At 46.6% G+C, this 27,172-nt stretch overlaps 1 protein-coding gene and 1 long non-coding RNA gene across 5 annotated transcripts; one reads left to right on the top strand and one right to left on the bottom strand.

The window, feature by feature from the left end:
* Nucleotides 1-16,556: 16,556 nt before the first annotated feature.
* Nucleotides 16,557-19,608, top strand: LOC100821104 (cytokinin dehydrogenase 9). Its single transcript, XM_010233170.3, has 5 exons — nucleotides 16,557-18,009; nucleotides 18,212-18,339; nucleotides 18,420-18,680; nucleotides 18,783-19,045; nucleotides 19,151-19,608. The coding sequence occupies exons 1-5, from the start codon at nucleotides 17,418-17,420 to the stop codon at nucleotides 19,470-19,472; spliced, it is 1,566 nt and encodes a 521-aa protein (XP_010231472.1). The 5' UTR covers nucleotides 16,557-17,417; the 3' UTR covers nucleotides 19,473-19,608.
* On the bottom strand, nucleotides 18,046-26,074 carry LOC104582686. 4 transcript variants are annotated; one of them, XR_002963066.1, is made up of 7 exons: nucleotides 25,853-26,074; nucleotides 25,164-25,376; nucleotides 21,950-25,055; nucleotides 20,918-21,002; nucleotides 20,403-20,499; nucleotides 19,672-19,919; nucleotides 19,345-19,481 (listed from the first exon to the last, which is right to left on the bottom strand). It is a non-coding gene; the product is annotated as an uncharacterized LOC104582686 (long non-coding RNA). The 4 variants fall into 4 exon arrangements; XR_002963067.1 differs by having other exon boundaries at nucleotides 20,918-24,425; nucleotides 24,862-25,055; XR_002963065.1 differs by lacking the exon at nucleotides 19,345-19,481 and adding an exon at nucleotides 18,046-18,325 and having other exon boundaries at nucleotides 20,918-25,055.
* Nucleotides 26,075-27,172: the final 1,098 nt, after the last annotated feature.

Raw genomic sequence — 27,172 nt, 5'->3', positions numbered from 1 at the left:
TGTGAATGTTATGTGGACCTTGGGTGCGTAGTTGTGTAAGACCACCTTGGACGTGCAACCTCATCCGGATTTCTTCTTCAATATATGATATATCCAGGGTATATTAAAAAAAATCTTAACACAATGCCTTGAAGAAATGATCACACCCATATGTCAATGCACCAAGTCCACATATATTAGTCCACATATATATTAACGGGGATAGCCAAGTCCAATTAAATATGTCAAACCTTGAATTATTATCCCTGAATTTTCAAGCCAATACCTTCAACGCCGGCACAACAGATGTAAGATGATAATGTTGGATCTAACCAAGAGGCAAGATCATTGGTATTCACTATTCACCCAAAGAATGAAGCTACTGGAAAGAGAGTTGAACCTCCTTATAAAGAACCGTGTAGTAATAAACTTTTTTAGAGATAGAAAAAAAGAGACTACACACGCACTCACTCGCCCGAACCAAAAGTTGTGAGGCTTTCTCAACAACTACGGAACAATCCGAAGTTGTTGGCGTTTCTTTCACTAGCTGCAACCTCCCCTATCTCCCTTTTGTTTACTCTTTCACTAGCAATTCCATCTTTTGTGCCCCCCTCCTGTTCTTGTTTATTGCCCCGCCATTTCTTTGACCTGCTCTGCTAATTGCTGGCGGCGCTCTTTCTATTTAGGTTTTGCTCGGTTCATAGTCATTTCCTCTGTATTCATGGAGATTGAGAATAAAACCCTCTCAATCGCTGTCGTCCCTCTGGTGGGAATTGGGTTCAAATTAACGAACAAGGACTCACGTTGAAACCACCACTACTCTGCTTCCAGCCATGGTGGTACTCCCTCTTCCTCATGTGAGCACTACATCCCTTCTGTCTTGTGTTCTGGTTGACAAAGAGAAGGAACCGATAGAGCATCATAGAGGGAACTTGTGGCATTGTCAGCTCGAGGAGGAAGTGGCTCAGCCCTTCCGGTTGCAATATCACGTGACCTAAGGGCGGGGTGGCACAGAAACCACTTCGGGCGGTGTGAAGGACCAAAGGTGTTAAACATACCACAAATTTACTTCTAACAAATTAAGAGACTTTTTTTCTTCTTAAAAGAACCATCGCCACCAATTGATTTTTTATAAGAGTAAAAGAAGTATGTAAAAGTTGTGGCCTATGCCTCCATGCCCATGAGTCGACACACCAGCACCTCCGTGCTAAAGTAAGAAAAATTTCAGATGCTTTAGGCAAAATATGGGCCCATCTGAGTCCACTTACCTACAAATCTGAGGCCGGGTCAGGCGACAACCACTGCCCGGCCTCCTTCATGCTTGCCTTTGTGCCATCTCTCACTTTCTAGAGCCCATGTTGGGACCAAAATGTCTCCAGCACAAAAAAAAGAAACATTTTTTGTAGAACTATATATAATTTGAAGTAATCCAAAATATAAAATTTGAACATGTAAAAAACATCTCATTGTGAATGAAGAATCTTGGATGATTAGGCTAGAAACGTACATGTTAGAAAAGGGTCTAGGCCTCCGGCTCTTAGCTTGTGGGGAGAAAAGGGAAGTGGTTTCTATGCCACTCCTCACGTAAGAGACCCACTTCCATATGGGCCGGTGCTTCTTGTTCGAGAGCTTTTGGCCCAAGGTGGATGGATTCCATGACACTGTGCTGGAGCCGCACGGAGCTCTGGTCCTTTCATCCTAAAATCTTTCAAGCGCCTGGACTAAAAGCTATGATGGGCCACCACAACATGGCTTAAGAGCTGTAGTGATCACTTCGTGGGGAACATCAAGTTTCAGATTCTTGTGGCGACAGAGGTCATCATGTGCCTTGATGTGGCTATGGAGGCGAGGCAGCTGTCTAGGGAGGAGGGAAGCCTTCAAAGTTTACTCAAGCGGGTCTTGCTTCCTTGGAGTGGTCCATTGCGAGGCAACGCTCCGCTGCCTTTGGCTCAGCAAGGGGGGCGCATGCATGAAGTGCTTATATCTCGATGCCAACCATCAGAGGAGGAAGAATTTGTTTCGCAGAACTTGGTGCAGAACTTTTTTGACAACCTTTTGGGGGATGCCACACAACGTGGATTCACTTGACGCAGACTTGCTTGAGGTCCCTAACTGCTACCTATCCTCGCTTGAGGAGGGTTTCTATGAGGATGAGATATAGAAAGTGGTGAAATTGCAGGAGCTTGACAAGACACTGGGTCCTGAATGGATTCACGGGCCTGATTCTTCATCGCCAACTTGGACATCATCAAGGATGATGTGGTGGAGGTCTTTTGTGCTCTGTATCAGCTTCACGTTCAAGGGATGAGGGCGACCAATCAGGCCCTGATCATGCTTATCCCTAAGCGCCTTGATGCTACAGTGGTGCGAGACTTTTGGCTTATCAACCTCATTCACAGTGTGCCCAAGTTCTTCGTCAAAGTTCTAGCAACGAGAGTGGCCCCTATCATGTCACTCATGTCACAGCTTGTGAGATCTCACCAGAGCGCCTTCATCAAGGGGTGTTTCCTACATGGTAACTTCATGCCCATTCAGGGTACTGCACGCAAGCTCCACATTGCGGGGATTGACGACGTCCTCCTCAAGCTCGACATCACCAAAACTTTCAATGCGGTTGATTGAGCGTTCCTCCCGGAGACCCTTCTTAGGTGTGGCTTTGGGCCCAAGTTTAGGGCGTGAATCTGTGGGCTCCTCTCCTCGCCTTCAATGAGGGTTCTTTTGAACGGAGTTCCGGGGGACACCATCTCCAACAAGCGTGGTCTCCGGCAAGGAGACCTACTCTCGCCTCTTTTGTTCATCCTTGTGATGAAAATATCACACTGCGTTTTGGCTACCAATGTAGGAACTTGGTTTGACCCAAATCCTTCATCTAGAACTCCAACATTAAGTAAGAACTCACTTCCCCAATATCCTCACGAGTACTGATTATATTCAAATCATCCACATAAACCGAGATTATACAAAATCTTTCATAGAATTGCCATATCAACACAAAGGGTGATCTTCATTGCTAGTGTAGCCCTTCTCATGTAGAAAATCACTCAACAATTATACCACACTCTACCAGATTGGTTAAGTTCGTACAGTGACTTCCGGAGTCGAACATGTATCAATTCATGTTTGCTCTGTCTTGGTTTGAAACAAGGAGACCATCTAGTACAACGGCAGAGACAGGCCCATGGCTGCCCAGACCGTGGCCTGGGGCGTGAGACCGAGTTTCTTTGTGTACTGTAGCAAAATTTGTACTGTTTACTATTGTAGCTAGTAGTTAGCCATGGGCTTGCCTGGGCCTTCTCCGTTCCTGGCGTCTAGTACCCAAATTAGATGTTCAACTCCAAATTACCATACAAGTAAGCTGTAGCAATATCCATCAATTTCATTTTCAAGTCCTTATTGACTAACATTGATATCAAAAATCTAAATTTATCTCGGTTTGGTGTTTGTTGTACGAGGGTGCTCCCACACAATGCATGCTCCCTAGCAACCTGGGCCATCCAATCTGGAGCCAAGGGCCGAAAATAGAGCATTTGATAATTTTGCACTTGGCCCCTTAAGTTTTCTATGAATGAACCCTCGTTACCCTCCTCTCTCCAGTCATTTTTCTATTTTACACTTTAGGTTTCGCGGTGATTGATGCTAATGAAATTTCTATTGACATCCCATTGAAATAATTGCACATTTGGATTTTCAACGGTGCATCGGTGAGATTTCAATGAGTTTTGTTTGAAATTCCATTGATACCAAACAAAACCATGGATTTCAATGTTATCTATGAAATTTCGACGAGATATCAATGAAAAATCTACAAATCTTCAAATGGAATGAATGAAATTCTGCACAAATTTACAACAAAATTCACGATCTGTTTCGGAACCAATAAATTTACGAGAAAACAAAAAATGATCCATCCGCAATCAATGAAAATTGTATGGAACCAAAAACTAAACCAAATCTGTATGCAACCAAATCCATCCGCAGTCAAGCAACGTCGGGCACCCGCACGGAGGACGGGACCGGCTGGATCCGGAAGCACGCGGCAGCGACCCGCTTGGGAGGTGGCGGCGCGTCGAGGCTGGGCGGCCCGCACGGCTGGGCGCCCGCGGACGGAGACGGCGGCGGCGGCCACCACGAGAGGAGGAGGTGGCCGGGCGCCCTCGCACGGGGCCGACTGGATCCGGGCACAGGCGGCGCGCCCGCACGGCTGGGCGCCCGAGGATGGATCTGGCGGCGGATCCGGGCGCGGGCGGACGGAGGGGGCGGCGCTCCGAGGCTCGGCCGGGGCGTCCGGATCCCGCGCGGGCGAGGTGAGGGCGGCCGAATCCGCCCGGTCGGCGACGCCAGTCGAGCAGAGGGAGGCAGCAGCGGCGGCAAGGAGGCGGCGGGGGGCCCGATCTGGCCGGAGGGATGCCGCGCCGGTCGAGCAGAGGGAGGCAGCGGGGGCGCACGACCTGATCTGGCTTGAGGCAAGCGGTGGGGGTCGCGCAGAGGGATGCAGCAGTGGCGGCGGCGGCTCTCGTGGGGAGTACGGGAAAGAGGAGGCATCGGGGGAGAGATAGGGAGGAAAGAGAAATCAGGTGGAGGGAGGGTTGATTCACACAAAACATAAGGACCTAAATACAAAATTGTCAAATGCTCTAGCCCAGCCGCTGGATTTAAATTGAGCGGCTCAGATTACTCCGGAGCATGTCACTGTTCGGGAGCACCTCATTTCCCTGGAGCACTAGGTACTTCTCTTTGTGGCACCATTATCCACACGGCATTTTACCTCCATTCAAGCACGTTCTAAAATATAGTATATAATTACTTAATGAAGCGAGCAAGTAGCAACATAATTAAATAAATGCAACAAACATTTCAGAACATGACTAGCCATCAATATTAATTGTTGTAATACAATAAACCACTTACATGGACCGGGCATTAAATCCTATAGATGTGGCGGAGACTAGTCAATATTTTTCTACTCAGGTCAACATGCCGACCAGTTTTTGCTCAAGCCTACGAGGCAACGGTCAAAAGAAGTCAACAAGTTTTGATGCCATAGTCAAATGGGATTAAATGGGCTAAAAGAGAAGAGATGGAAGCAAAAGGAACAAGGGAGGGAGGGATAAGGCATATGGTGCATGGTGGACCGAATAAAAGTCATCCCCTCTTTCATTTGGTGCACACAAAAGCTATGTGCCAAGGCCCTCACTTTATTACCGTCTTGTCCCCATTTTCTCTCTCTCTGAAGGGTAACCATGGTCTTTTTAACCCCATCCCTCATTTGGTCTTGTATCAATCACTCTCAATTTGAATAAACTCAACGGGAGATGCCTAGAATCTTGCTTTCAAGGTCCCTGCTTTCAAGGTCGACTTTGTCATGAGAGCATCGACCTCAACTAGGATGTCATCATGGGTCATCTTCTCCTTAGAGGACAGCCATGAAGCATCTCCCAAGTCCAGGTGGGCCATAGAGGAAGGGAGCATTGGGTGCTAAACTTCCATCAGTGTGGTGGTGTCAGTATTGGCTGCCTGGATCGTCACCAAGGATGGCGGTGCGGGGATCATCAGTGGCGACACCCCTTGGGGCGCTACAGGTCCTTCCTATCCGAGGATGACGAGATGGGCCTCATGCGCCTTCCTCGTCTGGTAGGCGTCCGCTACCTACAGGATGTGTGACATTCGCGAGAATAATGAGACTTCCCGCCGCACTTATAGTAAACTTGGGGCAACTTTGGCTGCTTTTCCTTCCCAACCATCTTGCCCCTCTTATTCTTGAGGGGCTTGCGGATCTTGAAGGCGTTGGCTTGCACTTCTTGGCGCGCACTCGACCCTAATGGTTCCATGACAAAGTTCATCTTCAGATTTTCCTCGTGCTCCTCAGACACTTGGAGAATGATCAGCTCGACTTATACCTTATAGTTTGCTTGCCGATAGCTCCGAGAGGACTGTACTGTGTCAGGTAAAACGTGAACAGAGTTATCTCGATCTTCTGGTTGTCGGTCATACTGATACCGCACAGCTGAGACAAGTACAAATTTGGTATAAACCCGAGTTTTACACACCCACGGACCTGAACTTAGGTAACCTCTACCTAGCCCACTTCACCTCCGCATGTGGCTCGGTGGGGTACCTTAGTCATTTGAACCACATTTTTAGGATGGTCCCAAGGCCAAAGGACTGCACTCAGCCATATACTCATTTTTTAGTGTGGTGCAGAGGTTGTGGCATAGTAAGTGTAATGCCCGGACACTTCCTACGCCACCACCATTTCGCCACGCTTAAAAATGAGTATATGGCTGAACAGAGTCCTTTGGCCTTGTGGATCGACCAAAAAAAGCAGTTCGAAAGACTAAAGTACTCCACACAGCCACAAGCGAAGGCGGAGTGGGCTCAGTTGAGGTTTCTGACTAGGTCCATGGGTGAGAACAACTTATCTTCACCGGATTTGTACTCTTCTTCGGTTGTGCGGTATAGAAGATTGAGAAAACTCTCTCCACATTTCACCGTGACGTGGTACGGTCCTTCCAGAACTATCGACAAGCAAATTATAAGGAATAAGCCGAGTTAATCGACAACCTCCAAGTGGTTGAGGCATACAATGAGGTTCTGAGGAAATTCGTGGTGCAACCACTGGGGGCGAGTGTGAGTGCAGGCAAGGAAGCGCAAGCCAATGCCTTCAAGATCCACAAGCCTCTCAAGAAGAAGAGAGGTAAGAAGGCTGGGAAGCATAAGGAGTCTCATTATTCTCGTGAATGTCGTGCATCTTAGGAGGTAGCGAACGCCTACAAGGCAAGGAAGGCGCATGAGGCCAACCTCGCCATCCTTGAGGCGGGAGGACCAGTGGCACCCCAGATGGTTTAGCCATTGATTATCCCCCCCGCTGCCATCCCTAGCGATCCAGGCAGTCAGTACTGACACACGCTGATGGAGGTTGAGCATCCATTGCTCCCTTCCTCTATGACTCCGCTGGACTTGGGAGACACTTCAGGGCTATTCTTTGAGGAGAACATGACCCATGATGCCATTGTGGCTGAGGTTTACGGCCTCATGATGGAGTCAGACCTGGCTTCTTTTTTTTCTTTCTTTACGTTATATATGCATGGTGTAGTGTTTTTTCCTACATTTGATATGAATAAGTGGTTTATTGTAAGCTCTATGAGAGCAAAACTTATCTGTTTCATGGCAATTGGATTTTTATTTCATTCATTAATTTTTTTATTATTGTTGATGGCTTGTTATGTTCTAAAATGTATGTCGCATTTACTTAATTGTTTTGCCACTTTAGTCTCGTTCCTTTTTCTATTAGTACAGCGAGCCTACCCTTGCTGAATGGCAAACATTTACATAAAACATATTTAGGTAAACCGAGCAGTAAGAGTCGAGACCCAATATGAGATAATGAATGCTGTTTTTCCTTGCTTCTACCGGAGCTCTGCAGCACATAGGTTAAAGCCAGAGGTCAGACCTGTTTGGCTTGGAACCAGCTCCACTTTTTTGTGCTATATATGGGCTGGCTTTGCAAGAAGCTTATTCCATGTTCCCATTTAAGATTTCTGAAGCCAGTGAAGTTGTCCTCGGCCAACTCGATCCTAACGGTAAAATTTTAGGTCCGGAAGTGTTTGGCAGTTTGCACTATCTTTTTTGAGGCAAAACAGTATATCATAGAATCTACTGCAATTATATTAAAAAAGGTAAATATGTTACAGATACAAGTCCCGTAAACAAGCATGTTGACAGGCTGCTATCGAAATCTGCTACTCCCTCCGACCCATATTACTTGTTTCAAATTTGTCCAAATATGAATGTATCTACGCTTATGTAATATTTCGACAAGTAATATGAATCGGAGGGAGTATCTTTTTTTGCACTATCACCTTTCACCAACCTGCCTTGCACACTATTCCGTCTTTGGCAATGGCACCAACAACGCCTGACTACCAACTGGGCCTAGGACGTCCAAGACTGCATTGTATACCAAAAGTGGCTATTGTTGCCACAGGCAAAGTATAGCCAACAACATGCCCAGTTGCCATCCACCGATTTTGGCAGTGGATGGCCCCATCCACTGATCTTGCAATGTGTGGGGGACTCCTGCTGTGATCAGGTGGAGAGCCTACTGGTAATCGACGGCACTGACGAAAAGTCTAAAACAGCAAAGGAACAACTGAAAGCATGCAGACGCAGATCAATGTCACCTTTGTGAATTGCATGTCATGGATTGGGGAATCTAATCTCCGTTCTGTACTCAGCCTACCATGTGGGGATAGTGGTAGCCTCCTTCATGGAGATGGTCACGTTTCTATCTACCATATACTATTTACTTCACAGAAATAGCTCTGTGTAAAAAGCATAGAAGAAACAGCAACACTTGAGAGAAAACCAGAATGGTTGCTTTGTGATATCTGTGATTATCAGAGGCTAAGGACTTGTGGGGTTTCTTGTGTTAGTGCATGCAGATTCACCTACCATCTGTACGTAATTGAACCTCAAAAACCTTATTCAGATGAACAAAGGAGCTCAGCATATATGTTAAAAAATAAACACTGAAATTTTACCTTTTGCTTCCTTCAAAAAGATGCATACTCTCTGGACAGCTCAATTAGTGTGCTTTGAAGACAGAACAAGAAAAGGAAAGCCCGTTCGTGAAGTCATTCTTGGACAGTGATATTGATTAATATCAATGGTGGCACCAGCCTCATCCCTGCAGCCAAAGATAGGATTAGGATGACCATTTTTGCCACGATGGCAAATATGTGTCAAAGGATATGAGACCCAACATATCTTACGTCTCTACTTCAAAATAACTACACATTTGTATGTAGTTTTAAATTTATATGAATGCTCAAGACAAGTAGCATGACTAAACATCAATAATTTTAGCATATAACTAGATCAGTGAAACTTGATATCATTCCATCAACAAACATAATCTGGACACAGACACAGTCAGGTATGAACTTATGTGAAGTAAAATTAAATGCCTATAGTGTGAACTTGCCGGTTCTTTCCTCTCTCTCCGGCAGGCCCCTCTCTCCTCCCTCCCCGTGAGCCACTCCGGCTCCGGCGCTCTCCTCCCCCACCCCCACCCTGGAGGGGAGGCCTCAACTCCTCCTCCGACGAGTCTCCGCGCTCGTACCGCGACGCTATCAAGGGGAAGCAGGTTGTCGACACCGCGCCGGTGGCCGCTGGCCCCGTGCACAGGCGCCCTCCCTCGCGGCCGCGCCTGCCCGCCCTCCGGCTCGCGCCGCCGCTCGTCCGTCCGCGCCGCCGGCCCCGCTGCGCGCTTCGCCTGAGACGGTTGACGCCATGGAGCGCCTCGCGAGGGCGACGGCTCTGTCCCATGCACCTCCCGGGAGTACTCTTGCCCCTATGGTCGCCAGCGACGGCCGCGGGGTCGCGTCGGTCCCTGTGCTCCTCCGCCGCGACGCCCCCCCCCCCCCCTCCTCCAGGCGTGTCTCTGACACCCAGGTCGTCCCTCTGCTCCCGGCGCGGCCGGTGGCCCCGGGCGGCGAGCTCGTCCAACGGCCGGCCAGGGAGGTCCGCGTCTTCGCGCGCACGCCGGATGTTGATGCGGCCGAGACGGATCTCCAACGTGCTTTGCTCGCCGCGATTATTGGGACGTGCTCCACGGTGACCACTTCGGAGGTTGCAGATGCCATCTGCTCTATCTACGACGTGTCGCCGGATGAGTTCTCCGTTCATGGCCACAAGCCGGAAGATTTTCTCATCTTCTTCGCCGACCGTGCCACCCGGAATCGGGTCCTGTTGGATGAGCACATTAAAACGCCGTTTTTCGGCTATTGCTCACGCCTTGGTCCCGCCGCGTTCATTCCACCGCCGGTGGTCTCGGCGTTCATGTTGACATCGAGATAGAAGGGCTTTCGCTGAACGTGTGGAGTCTTGCGGCGGCTGAAACCATCTTATCCCCGGCCGGGTGGGTCGAGCGACTCGCTCCGGTGACTCGCTCCCATGCTGACATGGCCTTCTTCCGGATGACGGCCTGGTGCTCGGACCCCTCGTCTATTCCTTGCGCCGTCGATTTCCATCTCGTTGAGCCGGACGAAGCTCCACCTCCGGAGGACATGGCGGCGCCAGCCGAGCTAGTCGTTCCACCTACCGTGAAGACGAGGGTGTTCCCTCTGTTGATCCACGTCACGAGGACCGTCGACTACCGCCGCCGTCCCGCACTCTCCGGCGTGGCGGATGATTCGATTGACGCCGGTGGCTCGGGGCCTACTCCTGGCTGGCCCACCACCGACGGTACGAGTACGATGCCGGACTCCCGGATTCCGTCTCGTCGGGCCCGAACGCCGACGTCCGCATCTCACCGGCCGGCGATGGCTCCGGCGGTTCACGGACTCTCCGGCTTGGTCCGCGGATGACATCTCCCACGACCCTGGTGCCAACCCAAAAGCACAAAAGCAAAAGGAGAAAGCGTGGGGGGAGAAAGGTGCGGGCCCGCCTGGCCGATTCCGTCGTGGTTGACAGGGGCACGGCTGGCACCCACGTTGTGCAAAAGCGCCAGGAGCGGACCGTTTTGAACAAGGCAGAATCGCTGGTGGTGGTTGGATCCCGCGGCTCACGTGCTGACCGTTCCGGATGAGAAAAATGAGCTGGTGGTGGATGGGCCCGCGGAGATCCTTCCCGAACCGCATGCCTCGTCCACTCCACCGCCATCTCAACCGCGTGTCATAGGCCTGAAGTACTAATCACGTCTCCCAATCCACCCCGAGCCGCAAATTTCGTCAGAAAATCCAAACCGCATCACACCATTCGGGATTTACATCACACCTGCACCAAACCATATGGAAAATGCGGTTTGAACCGTGGATGCTCAGCTAACACAAACATCACGAATATAACAGAGCATATGAGCAATGAAGTGACACCGAACATGTATCTAACTTGCTGGTTCAGGATGTTGAATCTGCACACAAAAAATATACGGAGTATCTAACTTGATGCTCTGCAGCCCTTGCTATAAACGATGATAGCTGACATATTTCAGAAAAAAATGATTAATTGAAAAACATTACAGATACTACCGAGAGACTGATACAACAAGAAGCTGGTTCAGGATGTTGAATTAGCAAAGGAGGGGCTCAACACGGAAGCAGCCCATGGAAAAGGAAGCAAGCATCGATCATGCATGGCAGGGCGCCTCATGCCAGAGCTGCAGACTCGGAGCAACTAGTTAAGGACCCTCGTGGACTTCTTCCCAATAGATGTCTTTGCAGGCCCGGCCAATTAGTTAAGGATCCTCCTGGACTTCTTCCCAATAGATGTCTTTACAGGTCCGGTATGTTCTTCCTCCTCAGATGACACTTCTTTCTCCCTTGGCTTTCTTTAACAACACCATGCTCATCCACTCCATCGCCATCTCAACCGCGTGAAGACTCCTTGCTGGACTGCGGGCGCTGGGTCCCAACCACGACGCCTACGACGTCTCTCGATGCTGTTCCGGATGGCCTGGACCACGTCGTGGGGGGTGGCCTGGACCTTGGCCCATCTCTTGCGCTGCGTGAGGAGGTTGGCCTGGATCTTGGCCCATCTATGGCACTGCTGGGTGAGGATGTTGGATCGCCCAGATCGTGGGCCGAAACGCCGGGGTCCGATTCGCCTGTCCTGGCTGTGCCCCCTAGGCCACCCTCCGGGCTTTCGGTGCTGAATCCTGAGTTGGGCCTTGCCTTGGGCCCATCTCCGGCTGCCCCCCCACGGGTGGACCTATTCTGGGCTCTCCTGAGCCGGACAGCACGCCCCAGGCAGCCTGCCAGGCCTCACCACCACCTGGGCTCCAATCGCCCGTTGATCGCTCCTCCTGGACGCGCTCCCCTTCGGTTCGATCGCAATCTGCATCGCCACAGCGCTCCGGAGGGCCACGGTCCCCTCGCTCCCTCTCCTTACCACCGTCAGGGACGGGGTCATTGACGCAAAACGCTGCCCCTGACAACATGTCGCGACCTGCGCCCCGTTTTGCCTCCCCGCCCATCCATTATGGCCGGACGCGTGGCGCTTTGTCGTGTTGCACGACGGCTGACGGACCACGGCCTCGCAACTTGGATGAATTTTTGGAGGCTGCCACGGCTCGTTCGGCTGCGCTGCTGCCGATTCCGGCTGCTCGCCATCGCCAACGGCCGCTGAACTTTCAGCCTCGCCGCAGTTCAAGGATCGCGGGACAGACGATGGGGCTGAATTCGGAGCAGCGTGCACAGCGGGTCTTGTTGCGGAAGCTTGGCATTGTCAGGGAGGATGAAGCCCCTTCAGCTGAGGCTGTCAGCGCATATCGCAAGCTGTTTGACGTGCCTCTTGGCGACGTCATGATTGCGGCCATTGCAGACTTTTTCGGGTGGACTATTTCGAGCATTCAGGGTACGACGCCTCCATGGTCAACGGCGTCGGGAGGTCGCCTCGTGGAGGCTTGACGACCTTCGTCTCATCGGGTGTACTAATAGCGTTGTAATGTGTTTTAATCCTAAGATTTTGGTGTGGAACGTCCGCGGCCTGAACTGTAGGGCGCGTCGTTTAGGTGTCGATACGACGGGGGCTTCCATTGTTTTCTTGCAGGAGACCAAACTTTCTGTTGTAACCCCTACCTTGGTAATGGAGGTCTTAGGCGCGGATTTCGATGATTATTTCTGTTTGCCAGCTACCGACACTAGGGGCGGGATTCTTATCCCGTGGGATAGTCGCATGATCCAGTTGGGTTCTCCCCACATCACGGATAACTGCGTCACGGGCCTCGTCACTCCCTCTCAGGGCCCGCAGTGGTGGTTGTCATGCGTTTACGGCTCCCAAGAGGATGTTGATAAAATCGCTTTCCTCGATGAACTTCGAGATGTGCGGTCCACACAGTCGGATCCGTGGGTCGTCTGCGGGGACTTTAACCTGATTTACCAGGAGGAGGACAAGAGCAATAGCAACCTCAATCGTCGAATGATGGGTCGATTTTGCCGCTTTCTTAATGATTGCGAGTTGAAGGAGATCTATCTTCACGGTCGTCGTTATACGTGGTCTAACGAGCGTGAGGCTCCCACCCTTGTGCGACTCGACCGCGTTTTCTGCACGATTGACTGGGAGGAGCTGCATCCCAATTGCTCAATGCGTTGTCTTTCCACGGTAATTTCGGACCACTGCCCACTCCTTTTGGATTGTTCGCCACGGCCTTCTGCCCGTCGGCGCTTCCAATTTGAGAGCTTCTGGCTTAGGATGGATGGATTTGCTGAGGTCGTGGCTGACGCCTGGGCTAACCATAATGATGATCCTGACCCTTTTAGCCGGTTGGTGTCACCTCTTAAGCTCACCGCACGACGGCTGATGAGCTGGAGTGACAAGAACGTTGGATGCATCAAGCGTCGGCTGATGGTGGCGCGTGAGGTCATATTTCGCTTCGATGTTGCAATGGAGTCTCGTAGGCTTTCGACGATTGAGCGCGAGTTGCGTGCCCGTCTCAAACATGCCTACCTTGGACTCGCCACCCTTGAGCGCACCATTGCTCGCCAACGTTCGAAGGTCGCCTGGCTTAAGGAGGGAGATGCCAACACAACATTCTTCCACCAGCACGCGTCCTTCCGGCGACAGCGGAACACCATCAACTCTCTCGCGGTCGGCGATACGGTCCTGTCTGACCACGGTGACATGGCGGAGGCTGCTTTCAACCATTTCTCATCCCTTCTGGGGATGGTTGAGCATCGGGACTTTTCACTCAACCTTGAATTCTTGGGCACGGATGCGGTTGATTTGGCAGAGCTGGATGCCCCCTTCTCGGAAGCCGAGGCGTGAAACGTCGTTCGACTCCTGCCTTCGGGGAAATCTCCGGGCCCTGATGGATTCACGGCCGAATTCTTTCAGGCTTGCTGGACTACGGTCAAGGATGATGTCATGGCGGCCTTTGGCAAGCTACATACGTTGCATGGACATGGCTTCCAAGGGTTGAACCAAGCACTGTTGGTGCTAATCCTAAAGAAGCCTGACTCTACAACCTTGAGAGATTTTCGACCGATCAGTCTGATCCACTCGTTCGCCAAGCTAGTGGCTAAGGCTCTTGCATTATGTTTATCCCCCAGGTTGAGCAGCCTGGTGGGAGAGAACCAATGCGCCTTCATCAGGAAACATTGCATCCATGATAACTTCATGCTGGTGCAACAGACGACCCGCTTCCTCCATCGTCTCAAAGAGCCTCGGGTTATGTTAAAGCTGGACATAGCCCATGCTTTTGATTCAGTGTCCTGGGCTCTCTTGTTTGCGGTGCTGTAGCACGTTGGTTTTGGACCTCGATTTCGTGAATGGATTGCCATTCTCTTGTCCACTGCCAGCACCAGCATTCAGAGCCGGGCCCACCGATCTGGCAGCAGAAGGGGTTGCGTCAAGGAGACCCCCTCTCGTCTATGTTGTTCGTGTTGGTGATTGACACGCTCAACCGGCTTTTAGCCAAGGCAACTGAGAGGGGTATCTTGCGAAAACTTGTTGCCCGCCATCTGTTGACAAGCGTGTCCCTGTACGCAGATGATGTTATCATTTTTCTGCCACCCGGACCGCTCGGAGCTCCCCACGGTGCGTCGTCTGCTTTCCTTCTTTGGACAAGCCTCGGGGCTTCATACCAACTTTGCCAAATGCTCGGTGTCTCCCATTGGGTGCCCGGAGGATGTGGCCACGGAGGCGGCCGTCACGATGGGTTGCACTTTGGCCCCCTTCCCGGTGAAATACTTGGGGATCCCTTTGGGAATTCGAAAGCCTACTGCTGAAACTTTTGGCCCCCTCGTTGACAAGATTGCTGCCTGGAAGGCCGGCATGATGTCTAAATCTGGCCGACTGACCCTGATTAAATCAGTCTTGTTAGCCATCCCGTTACACCAAATCCTGGTTCCGGGCCTCTATCGGAAGGTGCAAAAGCGGGTGGAGAAGATCTTGCGGGGCTTCCTTTGGTCTGGCCGGGCTGAGGCTCGTAGTAGACACTGCCACGTCAGTTGGTCCAAGGTTTGCCGGCCTCTTTGCTATGGTGGCCTTGGTATTCCGGACTTCTCTCGACTGGCCATCAGTCTCCGCGTACGCTGGATGTGGCGGATGCGAACTGACCCTCTTTGCCCTTGGCGCGGACTGGACTTACAGTTCTCTCATTTGGAGCGAAGTGTTTTTTTCGCCTCCACCAAGATGGTGGTCGGAGATGGCGCCTCCGCTCTGTTTTGGGCAGACCGTTGGTTGGATGGTCGTGCAATCTCGGAGCTGACCCCAAACCTCGTTCGGTTGGTTCCAAGGCGTACCCAAAAAAATCGCACTGTTCGCGAGGCCCTTGCTGATAGAAGTTGGATCCGCGACATCCGGGGGATTATTGATCATGTTGCCCTTTGGCAATACTTCCGGATTTGGGAGCGGTTGCGTCTGGTCCAGCTTTCAGATGCGACTGATACCCTGTGCTGGAGATGGACGGCTGACGAACAGTACTCTTCTAAGTCATGCTACCGTAGTCTCTTTCATGGGGGTGTTCTTTCAGACACTTGGAGGCAAAACTGGAAAGCTTGGGCACCGTCACGTGTCAAGTTTTTCATCTGGCTAGCCTGCCAGGACCAATGCTGGACGGCGGAGAGGAGGGCACGCCACGGGTTGTCTCATGCCCCGATGTGCTTGCTGTGTGACCAATCGATGGAGACCATGAATCATCTCATGGTCGACTGTCCCTTCTCCCGCTCCATGTGGCATGAGGTGCTCTCTTGGATCCGATCCACCGCCGCCCCTCCTACTGTTGGTATCCTCTTTGCGGATTGGTGGCACGCAACGGTTAACACCGCTCCTTCTTCGGATCGGAAAGGCACTGCTTCAATCATCATGCTCGCGGCCTGGTGGATTTGGAAGCATCGCAACGCGACGGCCTTCGACAACGTGACTCCTAGCATGGCCTCACTGACCGAATCCATCAAGGCGGACGCTAGGCTTTGGGCTCGGGCTGGGGCGATTGGGCTTGGAGCGCTACTCCCGGCGGTCAATGGTTCCTAGAGGTGTCGCGTTGTGTGCTGTGGGTGTTGCTCTTTTGGGCTTGTAAATAACTCTTTCTTTCTTAATTTATGCATCAAGACGCAAAGCTTTTGCGTTTTCGAGAGAGAAAAAATTAAATGCCTATTTGCCCCGGTCACCTCGTCTCCACTTGGGTTAAAACAGTGTAGTTATCCACAGAACTGATGCATGCACATACAGGAGCTGTTTTCTGAACTCCATACATGTAAAGCACACATATGACAGAACGTTCACTTTGTTTAGTTCATGTTGCCTTCAGACAGAAATGATCAGATACGGTTATCATCTAGGGCCTGAGAATTCCTTTGGTAAACTTAACAGCTTCAAGTAAATGCCCTGAGAACATAGCTTTCTTTCTGAGAAACCTTAGCATGGGAAACATGTGAGACTAATTGGACAACTAGCTCGAGTGGCGAGCAATGATATGTGGGCAAAAGGATTCCAACATTATCAAGCGATATATACTGGTCACTAAAAAGGGAAAACGCTTGGTGATCATGCCCATAAGGTTCAGGTAACAAAAAGAACATCCAAGTCCCAGACCACAAAATATTGAAAAGCAAATTTCTGTCAGTGATTCTCAAAAAACTGAAAAGCAAATTACATGTGAAAAATGGGCAGACAGAAGGATTCTCACCGATATACACGCTCTACAAAAATAGATGTCCATGTAATCGCAAAAAACAGCCCCCGAGAATCTATACAAATATCAGGGAATAAACTTTATCAGATATATATGCTTAACAGGATGCTTGTGACTCGCAAATCCTAAGGCACAGAGATAGCATCTTGGCTCGTTCTGCTGTACATCAATTGAACTTGAGGGATCAAGTGAGCCCAGTCGACAGCAATCAAGGTTGCCACTTGACATTAATTTGTTACTACCATCTGACTTGATCATAATTTCAGTCCTGCTGAGACCCACATCAGACACACAAATTTAGGCTTGTGTCTGTTAATAGCCCATATGTACCTGTTTTTGCCATGTCACTATCTCTTGTGCAAGGTGTACTGTAGTGAATGATATGTATAGGGGAAAGACAGAGCATACTGGGTGACTGGAACTTTTCGCCATTCCTGCATGCACTTACTGACAGATGTCGCAGCATGCTTAAAACAGAAGCCAGAAAGAAAGAATACAAACTCTAGAATGGAACCATTCCACCACTGCAACATGTCTTCATCCAAATTCTTCAAGCTGCCTGCCCACACACAGTCACGCAGGTTCTAGTCTACCAAACAGTGTCCTGGACTCGTTTGAACACACCACTTCATGCACCAGTCGACATACATACCCTTCAAGTTCTCCTTTAAATCTCCTGCTCTCCCTCCATCTCCACTGCCATCCCTCTGCTCTAGCACTGAACTACTACCCTGCTACAGCCCTTTCTTCTTTCTCCTGAAAACATCACCACCAAACTTGTTTGTTCTTGACCTATAGAACAGACATGAAGAAATCACTCCTGCAGTACCTGAAGCTGTTCCTGTTACTAGGCCTTGGTAGAGTCACAACCATGCATGTGGCTAAACAAGACGTGCCTGCATCCCTGGTGACACTCCCTCTTGACGGCCATTTCAGCTTCCACGACCTGTCTACTGCTGCACGGGACTTTGGCAACCTCTCGAGCTCACCGCCAGTCGCTGTGCTTCACCCAGGCTCAGTGGCTGACATTGCCATAACCGTGAGGCATGTGTTTTTGATGGGTCATCACTCCACACTCACAGTAGCAGCACGTGGGCATGGGCACTCGCTATATGGGCAGTCCCAGGCTGCTGGGGGGATTGTTATCAGAATGGAATCCCTCCGGAGTGTCAGAATGCAAGTGCACCCTGGTGCATCACCCTATGTGGATGCCTCAGGAGGAGAACTCTGGATAAATGTCTTGGACGAGACGTTGAAGTATCGTTTGGCGCCAAAGTCATGGACAGACTACCTCCACCTTACAGTTGGAGGCACCCTGTCGAATGCGGGCGTCAGTGGGCAGACATTCCGGCATGGCCCCCAGATAAGCAATGTGAACGAAATGGAGATTGTGACTGGTACTCCCTCCGTCCCATATTAAGTGACTTTTTATTAATGTATCTAGACGCTTTTTAGGTATAGATATATCCATATTTGAAAAAATTTGAGTCATTTAATATGGGACGGAGGGAGTATTACAAAGACCTATGTATTATGATGATCTGATAACTAAGAGAGAAAATAATGTAGCTAACTCTGTATGATTTCTGTCGAATGCAGGAAGAGGTGATGTTGTGACTTGTTCGCCTGAACAGAACTCTGATCTCTTCCATGCGGCTCTTGGTGGTCTAGGTCAATTTGGCATCATCACCCGGGCCAGGATTGCTCTCGAGCCTGCTCCACAAATGGTAAATCGAAACAACTGAGAACTCCGTTCTAGTAACCTTTCAGTTAGCATATACTCATGAGTTGATTGGATATACAACAGGTAAGGTGGATAAGAGTTCTCTACTTAGATTTCACGAGCTTCACGGAGGACCAGGAGATGCTTCTTTCAGCAGAGAAGACCTTCGACTATATTGAGGGTTTCGTTATCATAAACAGGGAAGGCATCCTGAACAACTGGAGGTCATCATTTAATCCGCAGGACCCAGTGCGAGCTAGCCAGTTTGAACCAGATGAAGAGGTGCTCTTCTGCCTCGAGATGACAAAAAACTTCAACCCTGAAGAGGCTGACACCATGGAACAGGTGACCCAGCCATTTGTCCTTGTGTTACTAAAGATGTTTATGTATTATAAGTGATATAAGGTGGCCTGAGAGGTTAAATTCCATATGTATGTATGTTTACAGGAGGTCAATGCACTTCTATCTCAACTTAGATACACACCTCCCTCCTTATTCCACACAGATGTCACTTACATGGAGTTCTTAGATAGGGTGCACTACTCTGAGATGAAGCTCAGAGCTAAGGGCATGTGGGAAGTCCCACACCCATGGCTTAATCTCATCATCCCAAGAAGCACGATCCACAAATTCGCGAGGGAGGTCTTTGGGAAAATCCTCAAAGACAACAACAATGGTCCCATATTACTCTACCCAGTAAGCAGGTCCAGGTAAGTAGCTTCATCTCTGAAATCACAAACCCCTCTGAGATACTCAGATGCAGCATCATGTCATAGAGTTGTTGTCAAGTGAACAATTCATCTCATTTCATGCAGATGGGACAACAGAACGTCAGTGGTCATACCAGATGAGGAAATTTTCTACCTGGTGGGGTTCCTATCCTCGGCACTAGGCCCCCAGAGTGTCGAACATACATTGAACCTGAACATGCAGATAATAGAGTTCTCTAACAAAGCAAGTATTGGGGTGAAGCAATATCTGCCAAACTACACCACAGAACCAGAGTGGAAAGCTCACTATGGGGCAAGGTGGGACACATTTCAACAGAGGAAAACCACCTATGACCCTCTAGCAATCCTAGCTCCAGGACAGAGAATATTTCAAAAGGCATCAGCATCACTACCGTTGTCCTCGTGACAGTATGTACTGTAAAAATGTTTATAAAGAGCATATATCTATGTTAGTACAGAAGTATAAGTTACTTTGCAAAAGGCAACAAACTGTAGCATGAGACACAGTATACTGAATGGTGACCAGTAATTTTTTTTTACTAGTGATGGTGATGCGCTCGGAAAACTTTTAGCAATGAGATCAAAGTAAATAAACATTAGCTTACATTTTAGTTTGCATATGACGATCTTTTGAAATAACATCTCTCTTAGAATAATCATTTGAGGATTAATACTGGTCCATGAAATATAGAACCCAACTGTTATTAGAGCACAAAGACAGCTCCCAGGTAGACCGAACCACTAACTAGTGGAATTCATGATGGGTAATGTGTCAATTGATGACGGTACAACAAGGCAGCTCCCATGTAGACTGATGATTACCAAATAAAGATGTCTGGCATACGAAGGAAACCTGTATACAGGCCGAAAATGAATCAAATTTATAATGCAAAAAAAAATACCAAGAAGCCATAAATTTCTTTTTAAAAGAATACGCTTATACAATATGAATCATACAAAAATTCCTCTGCAACCAGATACTAAGGAATAAGGTTCAGAAAGAGAATGAAAGGCAATTTATACACTCTGAGCAAAATAATGCCAAACTTCGTAAGATAAATATAAAACGTAAGTCATCGTGAAGTTGCACATGTGGAATACAGAGGAATAAAAACTAATATAAAGCCCAAAACTTTATGTTTTTTCTGATTGATGTATAACTTGCCTCTAACTAAAGTAGATCAAAGCATTGTTAAATCATTCTCATTGACGATCAGTTTCCACTATAAATATGATGTTATTTTTCTTATTGGTCAGTGGTCACTTATTGGAAGCTTGAGGGATCAATTCAACATCAACTAGTATAATTGTGTCAAGTTATACACATCAGGCTTACCAAATGGCTCGGAGTTAATAATCATAAGCATCCAAGTAAAAGGAGAAGGGATATATTAGTTGAGCAAAAGGTAAAGCCTTCACATAAGCATATATACCTTGCATAAAAGCCAAAAAAAGATATATCAGTATGTGCATATCCAAACCCAAATGGAAACATGGGAGCATTCCTTGTTTAGAGACATATCATGAGGACGAGAAAGAGGGTTTTATGTTCCTTTCTTTGTTTTTGGTCGCTTAGCACAGGTTTTCCTCAGTTCAGAACTTCAGATTGATTGTTTTGGTTTTTGTAGTAACTTGTAAGTCTTGTAGGTTCCTTTTTTTACAGTGGAGTCTTGTAAGTTTGGTGCCTTCTTGGCATCCCTCTTCGAATACAACACACACAGCTAGATGCACGTTCGAGGAAAAAGAAGAAGGAAACAACAAGACAGATAGGAGTTACATGTGCACAGTACCAGGTTGATCACGAAAGTTCAAATTCTAAGCACATTTTAATGCTTGGAGGGAAAGGACTACCTGTGGATAGTAAGTGATGGAAGATGGCACAATACCGGAGTAATAAAGTAGAAAGCATAGTATTACTGCCTATTAGTGGATGTCACTGCATAATAATAACTTAATAAGTGCGATGCGTAACGTGCTCAATATACAAATTGAAGCTGAAAAATAATAACTAAAATTGATAACAAAATTTGGAATTGAAAGGGTGTTCACTGGTCTTAGCAAACATGGTAGCAATCCAGTTTTTTGTAAAATTTGCTACTTGTCCGAATTAATAACAAATTAATGTTAGTTTAGTCAAAAAAATTCTCATCCCTGGTTCAAAGACATAGTATAATAAAGCATGACATGGAACTTACCAATATTTTGGAGAAATCCTCAAACTTAGCAATATCAGCAGGAAAACTAGTATGTGAAATCATCTTACCAAAGATGCTTTAAATCCATGCTTAGTTTAACTATGAACAGTACCAAAGCACCACCTGGTATGTATGTCAACACATACCAAGTGCAGAAACAACTTCATGCCACTTCATTTTGACAAGTTGAATCCTTGGGAGGAAAAAAAATGCAACTATCAGGTGTGCAGTGTTTTTCCTTTTTTATAGCCTAGGCTTGGTTTTTGCTTTCTTCCTTTTTGTTGGGTTTCAATGTAAATATTGCGTCATCTATACGCTTACTTCTAATACAAAATGACATGCATTTGGGTAGATGTTCGGGGAAAAGATGCAACTATCAGTGTCCTGAGTCCTCTGTATGGCATCTTACTTTCTTCATGCTATATTACACTAACCGGTGCATCTAGTATGTAACGCTAGTTACGTACTCCCTCCATTTCATAAAGGTTGGTGTATTTTGGTTCGTTAAAACAAAGCTTTGACCAAGAATTACTCTATTAATATGTAACTTTTATGATACGAAATCACGATTATTCACAAGAACTTTTAAAGACGAATCTATTGATATAAATTTCATGTATGGAAAAGCACATATTAATAGAGTTATCATTGCTCAAAGCCTTGTCTTAACGAAAGAAAATACGCCAACCTTTGTGAAATGGAGGGAGTAAATCTCAACTGGGTGGTAACTGGTAAGTTCACAAAGATTCCGCACCTTCCAGACAAAATCAGAATATAAACACAGGAAGAGATGTAACGTTTCATATATGCTTGATATGTTCCAAATAGAGGTGGCATTCTTGCATGTTGGGAGAAATCAAGTAGCAGGGTTCTCCTAATTAGATATAGAAGATATCATTGAGAAACTAGTGGTAACTCCAGAACATGACATCAGTTGGGCAAAACACCATAAACCAAAAGTTGATTGGATACCAAAAAAGTGACCCGGGGCCAGAACTACTATTGGTGATTGACCTCGTTTCAACTAGTCAATGGAATGTCTAATCCATCCTAGCCATTCTAGCACCAGCTAAGAGGTGACACCAGACATCTAAAATAGCACTATCATCAAGCATGCCGAAGGGAAACATGATGAGAAATTTTGAAATATGCTTGATTTTGGGGTATCTACAGATGCAGCGACAGCAAGGTAGTTTGTCATGTCAGTGCTTCACATTATATGGTCTCAGAACTCCAGACAACTGATAATTGTATCCACTCAGGGTATTGAAAAATCAACCTCGAATCCATGCACCAGTATTACTCAGTCCTGGCAGCACCATGGTTGTGGGCCTGCCAGTTTTGATAGTAGTTGCCTAAATAAGAACAAGGCAAACTGCAAAATTTTTGCTGCTAAGTACTGATGACCAGACCCTAATTTATAGTACTCAAGTAAGATCAAGTTAGGTAAACAACACCACTTGAAAATTTTGATAACACTGACTGGTGCTACAAAAAACTTCATTCTAAAAGGATGACATCTAAAGATTTTGGTAAGGAAAATATGTACTGTTTGTTTATGAACTCACTTTATGAGTGATCTTGGCAATCAAGATTTAGTATTGATAAATATGCAGGTACTGTGTGTCAAATGGGCAAAAACAGAAAGGTGCACATATTCTAAACAAGACAAGGTAATTTAAAAAGTATTTCTTGCATGAGTATCTGTCACCTTTACCAAATTCAAGATTGAGATATACCTTAATTAAGTTTAGCACTTGCTCAATGAATAAAAAAATAAGGGCATTTTATAAATAGGTAGCAGAATGCCCTTGAGTAAAAAATAAAATCGCAAAGGAGTTCCGAATGATGAATTGGTAACTGCATGAAGTCTTTGGCATATAGTAATAATTGGTTGAACTCCTTACTGAAACAAAATAAAAAGTACAGACTATAAATTGGCACTAGAGTGCCCTTGAACAAAAACGTACATGAGTTCTAGATAATGAATTTGTAACTGCACAGCTGCACTTGAGTTTGTGGAATTAAACAGCTCGACAGTTGATAGTACTAAATGTGAGTATCTACTAATAATGTTGATGACCATAAAATAAAAATATTGTCACCTTCTCATATGAAAAATTATACTAAAATGTATATTAAATCCATCAATGTAGATTACCCATCACTAATAACGTTGGGCGAGAAAGAAAAAAAAAGAACTCATGTGGTATGTCAGCCTATCAATCTCCCAGTTTGTAATATTAGGGCATATGCAATTTTCCAAGTTACCAATGCTCAGAGATAGTTTTCTTGCCACGTTTGGCAGGTAGTTTCTCAAGTGAAGTAATGCTTGATGGGGGCTTGTGAGTTTGTGGGAGAATTTAACCACCTTAAGTAGAGAGGTGCTTGCACTAGAGACTTGGAGAGTTGAGTTTCTAAGTAGATAGTCAGTTATATGGCATACTCTCTGACTTCTAAGGACTCATTTAAGCATCTTCTAAGTATCATTAGTAATATCCCTGCATTTTTCTGAAGTTATGAGGAGTTCAGGAATCGACAAACAGGTACTTTCAAGCTAATCCTTTGAACTGTATCTTTCACTGCCTTTAAATTAGAAAGCAATAATCCTTATAACAGTGGCATCACAACGATAGGCTTAAAGTGAGTAGAAAGATCTATTGTCGTATGCAGAGGGGAAAAAACTACCACACAGCTCCATAATGAAAACAGAATCATTGCCGTGGGGAAATCAAACAGCAAAATTGGATCAAATGAGAATAAGGAACTTTTTTCCGAGAAAATGCAAAAAAAAAACTTTGTCTCTTGATGCATTGGTAGAAGAAAAGGTTGTGTACAGGGCCACACAAGGGCTAACAGTTGCCTAATAACTGTCGGGGCCTTCCCTACAGTTTTCCCGTCAAAGAACACTTGCATAATAATTAGCAAACACACGTACTTGCCTTCACATAACTGGAAATGTCCAGCTGCTCACCATAACGAAGAAGAAACTGAAGATAAATGCACTATCTATCAAGGAAATTTGTTTGAATTGCAGTTCATCAAACTGTTGAACAACAGAACATGGCAGTTACCATTACAAAATAATGAATCCAGCTGAAGAAATCGTGTAGTTACCGTTACAATAGTAAGATCTTGTACTTGTAGTGACTAGTGCCCAATAACTGGTTGTACAAATACAAGAAATTGTAAGTGCACGGGTTGGTGAAGTAGTAAACTGAAGTACTTCAGGCTTTTGTGCATATTATCAATGCTATAAAGAACTGGAATAACAATTAGCTAGTTCTGGTAACATATGTGATTGAGACAACAGTTCCACCATGTTATTGCTATGAAACTACGGTCAAATGAAGCACAAGAAAATCACAACATTTTCTCCTTGACAGATCGTTAGATACAGGCATGGAGATGGTGAAATAAAAATGAGGTGTGCTTACATGCTACCGAAAACTAGAATTTTCACAACAGTAAACTGATATAAGCCAACCAAAATATATACCAGGTAACATTAGTAATCCCCATGCAATGAAAAAAATAGGTATACAGTAAGTAAAAGGTTAGTTCTCCTATATATGCTCCCTACAAGAAAATGTCACGGACCAAAATCACCCAAGGAGTTTCAATAGCAGCTTGGCATCAGATCATTATTATCTATAAGAACTTCAAGAAATGAGCAGCAGCATTGAGCAACGGTACATTCTCGCCTTCCATTAAAGGCTTCTCACAGAAGATATTCAAAGCTGAGGTCCAGCAACTATGAAGGCAATGATAACCTCCCACAAAATGGACTCCAACTGTTAAAAATCGATGGCCAAATAAGTTCAGGAATAGAGGCACCAATTTGATATGGAAAATCCTTGCAGGGTAAAACAACGGGCGCACGACGGCGAACTTCATTATACCTGGGGTGCGTAAACCACAGGGACTAGCAATGAGTCGTCAAGTCATCATGTGTGGCTTACAAGAGGTATAATTTGAATCTTGCCAAAGTGGAAGCCTAATCCACTAAGTAGGAGAATCCGCTGAGGCCTACCGGCATCCATTATGGCCGAACCTGGCTCTTACATAAGAATTCGGATCTAATATCACCAACTCCCTTATATTAGCTGACAAGCCTGGACAGGTAACAAGAATAAATTGGTTAAACGATACGGCACCCAATCCATGTAAATCAGGACTCACTGTGTAACTCGCCGACATTTTCTTACGTTAATACGAACCTTAATTAACTCCTAGCATTTTGTGACCAAAATGAATATTTTCACGATTATGGAGGACTTCGGTGGCAATAACTGAAACCTCCTCGGCATAACTTGTGGGTTTCCCGATTTAGCAATGTCGATGGCACACCTATCCAATCTAACGCAAATGATACCCTGATGTACGGCAGATACAAGACAACACTAAACAATCGACATCGCCGCGATCGTGAGAAAGCAGCCGGAACGAACAATGTCAGGCCAATACGGTGATCGCTCTGAAAAAATTATTACGGAGAAGGTGGCAGGAGGTGATCCGATCCGATCCGAAAAGCGAACCAAGGCGTGCGACCGTCCGCTGTAGAGGGGAGGGGTGGGAGGGGAGAGCTCACAGATTGTTCGACGAAATGCTGCCGCCCGAGCGGAGGGGCCGGAGGAGACGAATACTCGGGACACCGCACGCGCGGCGCGGTTTCGCCGGCAAGGCGGCGGGTGCTCGTCCAATATCAGTTTCGTCGCCAATCCGTCCATACGCGCACCGCGACGCAGATGGATCGCAGTCTATGGTTGGCGACGCGAGGAGACTTCCGCTTCCCGTCTGGTGGACGCGATCAGAAAACAAAGCGGATATTCAAACACATCTGAAAAACAACAATTATCCGTCCTCTAAAATGAAAAAAAAAATCGGTCTTCGATTTTTTTTCGAAAAATGCAAAAACTTTGCATCTCAGCGCATTGATATAAATAAGTTTATGTACAAGATCACAGAGGGTCACACCTGAATTACAACGCGACACACCTAACTAAAGATTGTCGGTAGTAACGACTCCGAAGTCAGCAACGTCCTATTATCCGTCCATATAATCTGTATAATCCACAAAGTTAATCTTCACGGTGTATTTAATGTTTGCAAACTACATTGCACATCACCATGTGCAACCCATAAAGAAATTTTTTGGTGGCATACAATTCGATTTTTTTAGAACCTAAATTTTTTCACCTAAATATTTCATCAAGTACCCATTTTTTTATATGCATATTCGATCTTTCTAAGAATTATGAATATTCAAGTTCCCGTAGCTTCTTCTTTTTATTTCCCCAAAATAGTTCATGGTCATGTACATCAAAGTTGCTCCTATTTTTTTGTTGCACACGAGTGTTTTGGATGATAAAATCGTTTGGCTATACAATATTCATATTTTTTTTATTTGATCATTTTAGTATCATCTGATCGTAACATCATGTGCAAATATGGAAATAGAATTTTCCGCGGCAACACGAGGAATCAGCTAGTTTCATATACTACCCACCGGTCTATTTAGAATGGCCGGACGCCTGTTTTAAAATTCTACTACTTTACCGACTAATTTGATCAATAATATGTAGTTTCGTACCACAATAATTAATGGATTTATATTATGAAATTTTCAAAGTTATATGATGGCCAAAGTAAATTTCAAAATGCGTGCATGTTCATTTAATTGATTATTATCTTACGGGCGTGCTCATTTTTTGTTGCATGATGAATCATGGGACGTGCTTGGTGTATAAATTGTAGCCTCTAGTTGTCACGACATTTTCTTTTTGGTGCGTAGATCCGGTCGCCGTCTTGTTGTAGAAAATATTGTATCTAGAATTCCTCGTCCATACACGTACATGTACGCACGCGTAACTTAAGGATTCATATGCGAAATGTACCATCGAGTCCCATC

This window comes from Brachypodium distachyon, chromosome 2 (assembly GCF_000005505.3).
Source record: "Brachypodium distachyon strain Bd21 chromosome 2, Brachypodium_distachyon_v3.0, whole genome shotgun sequence".
Classification (NCBI taxonomy): Eukaryota; Viridiplantae; Streptophyta; class Magnoliopsida; order Poales; family Poaceae; genus Brachypodium; species Brachypodium distachyon.
Note: the sequence above shows the minus strand (reverse complement) of the source record. Positions and strands in the feature narration are given on the sequence as shown.